Consider the following 9,772-nt stretch of genomic DNA (forward strand, 5'->3'; position numbering starts at 1 on the left):
CATTTTGCAAATGTGACCTACAAACCAAAATGCTGCATTTACTGGTTTCTCAAGTAATCCCCACTTCCAGCTTAATGTGAATGTGAATATAAACAATAGTTGTTGTTTTTTTACAGTAATTACATAAACAAACACAATTGTGTCTGAGAGTCAAATTGAGTCACTTAAAATCCAGTGAACTGTTCAAGTTTGTCAGAAAACTGCTTACTGACTTTATTTAAGGGATAATTTTAAGGCAATATAAAGGCTTATTTTGTAAACTGACAGAAATCACTTTAATAAAGAACAGTGGTCCCTAAATCTAAAAAATAGAATCTGTCTTTTTTTTATTATTATAAATACAGGTAAAATAATACCTTGTTTCAACCAAAATCTATTTTGAGTGCAGTTCCTTCTCAGCTGCGTGCTTTGGCTTCACATAACAAGTTAATCCATTTATACTGCTTCCCTTTAGTAAAAAAAAAAAAAAAAAAAAAAAAGTTAGAATGGTTAAGGCAACTGAATGCTTCTATGGGAATGTTTCATAGGAAAGAATCATCAGAAGGCGGTGCGTAAGAAAAGCCCACAAAAGCGTCATCGGCTTCCATAACACTAGCGTTGACAATCGACTGTTCTTGAGACCAGCACACTGAGTTGGGGACCATCTCCTCTGTGAACTCAGGATCGAAGTTTGAGATATCACTGACAGAGCTCTGTTTAAAAAAAAAAAAAAAAAAAAAAAAAAAAAGTGCAGAGGTCACATTATCATTCATGTTAAAAAATACAAAACACCATCACAGAGTAGGTCACCTAAGGGTGACTTACTCCCGTGACAGAAAAGCATTGTTTCAATTTTACACTGTGCTCCAAAAAGACACGGCAATCATAAAAAATTATAAATGGAGTTGCCAGTTTACAAAAAAAAAAAAAAATCAAGACTTGTAGTTGTACAAACAACAAGATACCCCTGCAACAAAGCTTACCTAAGCGAAATGTGACCTTTTCATTGTGTCAATACTCTGTTAGATTGCATATCTAATTTTGTTGGACTGCATGTATGTGCACGCTTGTTACAAGTTTATTCTTGTTTGTTCTTTAAGAATTACTATGAACTAGATCTACTCATACTATAAACATGATAACTCAAATATTAAAGCTACTCCATTTCCACAAAGATGTTTTTAGTCATTCAGTGTGATTAGAATAGTATATAAACAATGTACTGTACAGAACGTCCTGTAAGTCTATACTACTGCAAAGCCAAGAGAATTATGTCTTGTGAAGAGTCAAAATAAGTGTAAAATACCCAGGTGGTTTTGATTACAGGAAAAAATATTTACCACAAGTGGTGTAAAAGGGGGAGGGATCTTCTTCTGCTCAAGGTCATCCCAGTTGATGGAAGAGAAGAAGCTGTGTCTTCTGATCTCAATCTGAAAGTCAAGAGTAAATAAACCTCAACATGATTTTTCAGCTAACAGAGCGTGAAGAGAAGAATGACACTCATTTTTAATTAGTGTTAGAGACAGTGACACGCATATACATTAAAGGTATGGGCCACTAGAGAGAGCTCAAAAGTTACAAATTCTGTAGTGAAAATCAATTTAATAAATGAGACATACAAAGTCTTCCCTGTATCCCAGTCTGCGCTTGCCATCTTTCTCCAGCAGCCCGTCGAGGAGAGACCAGGCTGTGTTGGAGGCACCGGGACGCCTGGTTAGCGGCTTGTGGAGGATGTTGTCATACATCTCGTGTGTGTCCCTGCTGTAGAAAGGTGGCTAGAATATGGGGGGGGGGGGGGGGGGGGGGGGAGAAAAGTAGAGGTTTATAAGTGAGTAGGAAAATGTGGCAACTCATTGAAATGTTTCAACATTTATCACTAAAGCAGATTTACAAATCAGAGTTATTTTTGGAAATGTCAAAGTAAAAACTCACTAGACCAAAGAGCATTTCATACAGCACTGAGCCCAGACACCACCAGTCTACTGTGCGATCATACGGCAGCTTCTTCAAGACCTCTGGAGCTAAGTACTGCTCATTTAAAAAGAAGAAGAAGAAGAAGAAGAAGAAAAAACCCCACATAATAATATGACATTAACTCTCACATTTTCCTTCTAGCTTAAAACACAGTTATCAATGCTACAGTTCTTTTGCATATGAAAGTGTATTTTATTCTCCAGTAGTTTAACAAATTACAACACACACACACACACACACAGCGGAAAATTATTAACTTCACTTTTGTAACAAGGTTTTCAATGATTGTCATGTTAAACAAAAGGCTTTCTTGGAACACAAACCTCAGGTGTTCCACAAAATGTAGTGGTAGTGTCCTTCTGGGAAATGCCTTCCTTGCACAATCCAAAGTCTGTGAGTACGATATGCCCCTAGAAAAGGGAGGACATAGGGATGTTTTTAGATAACATGTGCTACACAAGCAGCTCATTAACCCCCGGGACTGAGGATACTATTGTTTACTAGGAATGTTGGCTGCAGCAGTCAGTCACATTCACCGTTTCCTAACTTTCTCAATGAGGCTAGGCAGGAAAATCATTAATAAGACCTAATCCAATCACACGCTTTCTGTCCAGCTGGAACTGGAAATGACAGCAGGAGAATGAAATGTGTCCTGTACGTGTTTTATGTAATAACTCCTCCACCAGTTATAACCCTAACATGATATCCAAAAGTGGCATTGAGATATATTTCGGGATTCGTTGAACACTTACCTCGTGGTCAAGAAGGATATTTTCTGGCTTTAAGTCTCTGAAAAAATAATTTCAAACACAGTTGCATTTAAACGCCCATATGTTTGAAGTAAATGTAATTTCAATTTAATTTCATAAGCTCTACACTTGAAGAAAGTCTTGTAAAAAAAACAAAAAACAACTAAGTATATCTCATCCTATAACAGCTTAAAGAAACACATTTAGCTTTATTAGCTTGAAGTAATCAGCCTCTCACACTGCATCTTCTTTACCGCATTGCTTCAGTTCAGTGAGCTTTGCAGGCATTCATTTATGCACAGCTTTTTTATGACCCCACCATAGCATTTCAATCATGAGATGTCTGAGACGTAGCTCTTCGGGGTTTTTCTCCTCATAGTTTCTCTGCACGGTCTATTTGCTAGTAGTAGTAGTATTAGTTTTTCACATGACTTCACAGAATCACTTGAACTTTCTTTTTCACATGACTGTATCTTGGCTTTACATATTTGGCTTGACTGACACTTGAACAGCAGCATACCTGTAAACAATCGTGAGAGAATGCAGGTATCCCAGCGCACTTGCCATTTCAGCAATGTAGAACTTTGCTCTGGGCTCCGGAAACGTCCTTTCTCTTTGAAGATGAAAGAAAAGCTGAAAAGAAAAAAGTTATGGAGAACTTATAAATACTGATATTTCATTTTTGGCATGTTTTGCTCATCTAGTTCAGAGTAAGATTCGGCTTTAATGGCATGCTGATTGTCACGCAGCGCAGCTAAAAAAGCCAATCACACTTGAAGCAGTAACATGCAAAAGCCACCCTTACTCTAAGTAATGCTATAATCGCTAATAAAAATATCACACATGGAGGTGTGTTAACAGTAAAGGGGGATTTTTAAAAAAGTTTCTTTATTGCTTCATTTCTCAGCTGTTCATGACAGTGTGACTCAATTCTGTGTGATTTTATTACAAATAAAAGTGAAACAACTCACTTCTCCTCCATTGATGAAATCCAACACGAAGTACAACTTGTCTTTAGTCTGGAAGGAATAATGAAGCCCAACCAGGAAAGGATGTTTCACGTTCTTCAGCAAAACGTTGCGTTCTGCCATGATGTGTTTTTGCTGATTGGCACAACAATATATGTGAACCATTATCATACACATATCCAAGCCAAAATACAGATAAACTCAGTGGTGATCAAAGTTTTACCTCTTTCCTGTTGAGAATGATCTTTTTTTGTAAGATCTTGATGGCATAAAACTTTCCATCGTGTTTTCGTTTAGCGAGGAAAACCTGCATCAGGAGAGAACCAGAGCACGTTGAGAATTTCATCAACACTGAAAACCAAAATAATTCCTTATCCGATTCTCACTTCCTACATGGAAAGGGCAACACATGCAGAACTAAAACCTGTTGCTTCCTCAACAGTAATGACATTAAAACTTGTCACTGTCTAACATCTGGGATGAAGATAAAGTGAACATATTTTCCAGTATTGCACCAATTACATACCTTCCCAAAACTCCCTTTTCCTATGACTTTTAAAAAGTCAAAGTCTGTGGGCTTGGCTCTGAAAGATAAAATATTTTTAAATTTACAGGCATTTCAGATAGAAATAATTGATAAAAACATCAAGGCCTTGTCAGCTATGTTCTAGTAAACATACTGTGGATTTGCAGAGGGTCCCAGGTTGATGTTTCTGGAGGTAGAGTTGTTCTGTTGTAGAGCAGAAAAACATCATTTAGATAAGCCAGTGAGACCCACAGCTGCCATATTAACATAACAGCCTAAAATAACTGTCTGAAATATTTATATAGATATATTTATGCATGTATAAAAAGGGTTATCAGACAAGATGCTATCATCAGGACAGGCAAACCATCATCCAAAACTGCTACATACCTTTTCATCTTCATCCTCAGAGGCATCTGATATTTGTTCCCTTTTTTCCATTAGTAAAAATGCCCTCACATCTGGACTGTGAAGTTTAACACAGGACAAGCAGGTAAATAAAAACATTCTAACAGCAGCAGGTGACAGCCAACATAGTACAACTTTTAATTTAAATAAGCACAAAGCACGGCTAAAAAAATCTGAACAACTCATCCTAATAAAGTTAGCATCAGACATCAATATATAATATAGTGTTGTATAATAACAGTAGGAGCTGCTACACTTACTGGTTGCAAAGCTGAGGATGTGAGACGAGTTTTTTGATGAACTCATGTAACCCGGCTCTTCTTTGCTTGATGAACTCTATTTAAAACAAACCTACAATCAATCACTTGCACGCAACAAAGATCAAGCAGGGCCTATTTAGTCATATGCAAACACCTACCCGGGTCAAAGTTGTCCCCAAATATCCTTTTAGCTGGAATTTTTAAGTTCATAGATGGAAACTGTTTCCTTAACTGTGTTAAAAGCGCAACAGAGAAAATTATTTTAGAAGGGAGAAGATTATTCTGACATATTTGTAATTATTCTGAATGATTCTTAATATCATAAAACACAACATCTGCCCCCCAAATTAGATTTGATGGAAGATCAAGATGTTCCACTGCTTACTGTGTTAAAGAGTTTATCAAACTCTGCATATCGCCTGAAGACAAACCATTCCTGTTGTCCAACATTGACAATCACTTTGTAAACCTGAAAAAAAACAGACAACCATAATTCATGTAAACATTAAGAAAAGTAGCAAGTCCTAATTTAAATGACCATTTCTGGGATTACATTTCCTGCAGAAAAAATATGAATGAACCAATGTACGCACTGTGTAACGCTTTTTTTTGTCCCTCTGCTCATTGTGGCAAGGGATGCTGACATTGGGAAAACTGGGTTGGTCCTCCATCTTAGGGCCGGTCAGCATTCAAAGGTGCAGTAATGTGTCCCCCAGGAAAAGGCTTCAAGTATACGACTGGCCAATCCTCATTCTGGGTCTCTACTGCAAAAGAGGAAAGAGAAGAGCTTACTCTGTTATACAGGAAGTGAAACTGGTCTTGCTCTGCTCACTACACATATCAGCTTGCAGGGCTTACATCACTGCACACTTCAGAGGTGGCAGCCTTTGCTCATTAATCAGATTATATCGGCACAGTATTTGTTGTAACTGCTTTGCACTTTATAAGCACTCAGTTCTCGAAATGGTATCATCCCATGTGTTAGAAACGCTCAGTTTTATTTTGCCAAGGATCAAACATTCATATCATTAAGATATGTTAAATACACAACAGAACAAAATATGTAACACCGGTCTAGTTATTTTTAAACTAGGTTATGTACACCGTATGTTAAAACGTTGAAGAGTGTAAGTATTTTTCTTCTTTTTTGTCACTATCTGTTACATTACAGGTAATCGTTTTTAAAAAGACGTTATTCAAATGTAGTCTTGGCTGAAAGTCTGTCTACAAGTCCTTCGGCTTTCTTAACTCTTTCACCCATAAAAATGACTATATCATATATCATATATCATCTGACTGTTAAGAAATAAAGTTTCTGGATTTTTCCAAGGGTAGCTGCCTAGGCAGAGACCACCTTCACTTGCCTCTGATGCACACCCAGTCATTTTGTTCTTTAAGCAGGCTTAAAATATGACAGAAACCATTAGTTTCATAAAAGAGCTTCAAGGGTTACTCCTGCTAGGCTTTTGAGGGGTAAAGAGTTAAAAAGGGAAGATTGTGGTGAGAGTACAGGGACAACAGATGGGTCAGTGAGCTGCAACATGGCAGCAGGTGGGCTCCCTCCTCCTGGGCAACCAGTTAACTCACTCCTTACTGTGAGCATATCCCATCCTCCCTCAGTTTTAATAACATAACACTTAAACATATCAATACAGCACATACTAGCTATTATTTTGCTGTTAATCGTGCCATCTTCTTCCAGATGACTCTATCCATGCAATCTCTTCCATGTCTCCCCTAACAACTGAGCACATACAAGCCCACAGTGATTCACACACTAGCTCTCAAACATGCTGAGTCTGTGACATTCTCCCTTGTTTGGCTCAGTAGAAAAATGTATAATTTTTTTTAAACCTTGCAGGGGTTTTTGAAGCCAGAGTTACACAGCAAGCAAAACATTAGAAGGAAATAAATAAAGCAAATTGCTGGGATCCAATAAATTCCTTCCCCTGACTGTTGAATTAACAAAAGGTCAGGCTTTCAGTTGATTTAAGGTGAAGGGGGACAAAGTTAATACTGATAAGTCTTAATGAGTAAATTCTAATAAACTGTAACAGAAGTGTCTTCTGTCTCCAGCTTAACTGGGGACCTGAAACGATCATGTGTACTGTAAATACTCAACACTGTGTAATCTAACTGAACACACAGAGAGCGGCATATCCTTCTCTGTCCGTTATGTAACGTCTGTTGTTTTAGAACAAAGCTCTTTGTCTGCTGCTCTGACTTGACCATTGTCTGAGATTTGTGAGGTCAGCCTAGTTTTGTTTAGTAGTTTTATCTTTCCGAGCCCTGCTGCTTTCTCAAAACACACAGAAAACCTGCTCTGTGACAGCTTTCTCCTACCGCGTACGGATCCTGAGTGGATCCTGAGTGGGCATCTCATTCTGCTCACGTTGGGGTGAGGAAACGGTAAAAGAGCGGCCCTCTTTAAAATGCATGAGTGCAGTCAGAGGGACCTTCATGCCCTCTTCATCACTAGGCGTTCTTTCTGTTCTGTCACGACACTGTAAAACTTTCTTTTTAGTTTCACTTTTACTCACATTTATAAGAACACAAAGAGCCAGTATTACCAGTACTAACTTTTCCCTCTAATACTGCTTGTCCACATATGCAAAGCATTTGTTTAAAAATAGAGCTGTAACTAGGAAATATTTTCATTTTGCTGAGACTGTTCAGTCTATCAAAACCCATCAGCCTCAGCCCAAGGTGACCTTTTAATGTGTAATTCTCGTGACACCCGCCACCTAAGATTTAAAAAAAATAAAAACAGGTAAAAGCAGGAAAACATATTTTCTGGTGATAAATTAGGATATGTATTGATCTAATTGACTGAATCTTATTACAGAATCGGTGTAATTCAATTCTGTAATGGAAAAAAAAAAAGGTTGCGTCATTGTGGCTGGCACACACTAAAATGCCTGTGCACATCGCCGAGCTGCCTCACATCTGTGCGTGTTTTTCATGCTTAAATGGCTTGTGAAGCTCACAGGGTAGGACCCGCTTTTTAACATTCCAGAATTTTTTTTTGTTGATGGGGGGAAACAACATATAACCGTGCAGTGAAACCTACATTTGGAGCCTGACACAGGCTGCTACTCCTAAGTATGGAATGCTGCAGCTCACCACACCCACCAGCACGCACTGTCAAGTTAAATAATAAGAAGTGAAAACAAAGAGTGGGAATCACAATGCGAATAAGAAGGAATGAGACTATTGTTAAACATGTGTCCTCGCCACAGTTTATGCCCACATCACAACATGAATTAACTTGTGATGACAGACCCAAAATATTACAGCCTACTACATGGGATAAAAAAAAAAAAACTTCTCAATGATCAGTTCAAACATAGGGACATCTGTGGTTATGTACAGTAAAGCATAAGCAACACTAGAAGACCACGAAAGCTCAGTCAGGCAAGCAGCTGCTGATCAACAAAAAAAAAGGCAAAGTTTTGAGGGGACGAAAGATAATTTCTAACCTTTACTCAGACCAGTCTGCGTTGCCACAACAGTGGCAAATCTCTGATAGAGGAAGTGCAGCTTGAGTAGTGCGGGGAGCACAAACATAGTGCATCAGCACATGACCAAATTCTTACCCTAACCTGACAGTCGAGACAGCTTAGAGACAGCCGCAGTGTCTACTGACTTCCTTTTCGCAGCAAACCTGAATCAGTGTGTGCACTGACAAGAAATGACCGGTTCATCAGCTGCAGAAAATAAGAACTCAAAGAGAGCACGCTCAGCAGCCTTAAGGAGCTTGCTCTGTTATGACAGATGTTGAGCTGGCTCTTTTGTAATGTGAGTATTTGTCCCATAAAACCACACATTAACACCAGGGAAGGAAATGTGAAGTTGACCTCCAGTCAAAGCAAATGGACAGATGAGATGAGAGTCCACATGTGAGTTTAAATATACTCTTTGGATAATAAGAGGAAACGGAGTGATGAAGAGGGATCACCAAGGGAAGCAACCTTCCTGTCAGTGTAAATTTGAGTTTTTTGGTGCGTGTTAATATCACACAAGCTTGGATAAACATTCAAGGTGAACATTCATTGTGACAGCTTCTGAAGTCTGAAAGCTACGTAGAGCTATGTGGATGACAGTTCCCTTGAAGACAGCATTGAAAAAGGCCTCGTTTACTATTTCTGTTTCATTCTGCCAAAAGTATCGGCAAAAGCTTACAAAGAGTACAGGTGTACTTACACCGGTACTACTTTTAAATCTGTGCACATGTTACGTGTATTGAGGGGAAAATAATTTCTTAATAATACATTTTCGAGCCGAGGACGTGAGAGAAAAGAAAAAAGAGACAGGGGAGGGAGGAGCTCAACACACACACGCAAATAAACCCCCGGCAGACACTAAACGATAAGCTTCATACACTCTAACAAGACCGCAAATGTAACACAAACTATAAACAATACAGTATTAAGCTATAAGGACATGATGAGTACTAAACAGTAGATGAGCAAACACAAACACAAGTTAGTAACTTTAAGCGTCTCTCGGCTAAACTTTCTTTAGTGACATATTTGAGCAACAAACGGTTAATGTTATAACTAGCATTATATTACTTAACATTACACTGGCACCAGTTCTCCTCATTTGAAGTAAATATTACAGCTACAGCTAGCCAACACGTCGTTAGGAGTTACGTGAACATCACGTACCTTTCAGGATTTTGACGCGGTGTTCCTTTATTTTCGCAGTTCCAGCGGGGATTTTTCGCTCTACGGCAGTTAAGCTGCTAAGGTAGCAAACATTTGTCCAGGTCGGGCAGGGACGAAAGTCCCTAAACCCTCCAAATGAAAGTGTGCTTTCTCTCACTGCTCACAGCCGTCCGACAAGTGAGCGCAGCAGGAAACATCAGTGTTTCCTGGCCGCACAAAGTTCCAATGAAATTTGTCA

At 38.7% G+C, this 9,772-nt stretch overlaps 1 protein-coding gene across 1 annotated transcript; it reads right to left on the reverse strand.

The window, feature by feature from the left end:
• Positions 1-384: 384 nt before the first annotated feature.
• On the reverse strand, positions 385-9,772 carry sgk3 (serum/glucocorticoid regulated kinase family member 3). Its single transcript, XM_085418666.1, has 17 exons — positions 9,535-9,772; positions 5,458-5,628; positions 5,250-5,333; positions 5,023-5,095; positions 4,865-4,940; positions 4,587-4,662; positions 4,351-4,400; positions 4,197-4,254; positions 3,894-3,977; positions 3,674-3,805; positions 3,223-3,335; positions 2,706-2,742; positions 2,277-2,363; positions 1,912-2,007; positions 1,599-1,754; positions 1,320-1,409; positions 385-692 (listed from the first exon to the last, which is right to left on the reverse strand). Exons 2-17 carry the CDS (start codon positions 5,551-5,553, stop codon positions 522-524), a joined length of 1,479 nt encoding a protein of 492 aa, XP_085274792.1. The 5' UTR covers positions 5,554-5,628; positions 9,535-9,772; the 3' UTR covers positions 385-521.

Source organism: Rhamphochromis longiceps, linkage group LG9 (assembly GCF_057381845.1).
Source record: "Rhamphochromis longiceps isolate RC_006_pf linkage group LG9, R_longiceps_female_GT1.1, whole genome shotgun sequence".
NCBI classification, from domain to species: Eukaryota; Metazoa; Chordata; class Actinopteri; order Cichliformes; family Cichlidae; genus Rhamphochromis; species Rhamphochromis longiceps.

Coding starts and splice junctions, on each gene's coding strand:
- sgk3 (XM_085418666.1), bottom strand. CDS start 5,553: ATGCTGACCGGCCCTAAGATGGAGGACCAACCCAGTTTTCCCAATGTC. Junction 4,255..4,350: donor GGACCCTCTGCAAATCCACA/GTATGTTTACTA, acceptor TTTATCTTTCAG/AGCCAAGCCCACAGACTTTG. Junction 2,743..3,222: donor TCTCTCACGATTGTTTACAG/GTATGCTGCTGT, acceptor TTATTTTTTCAG/AGACTTAAAGCCAGAAAATA.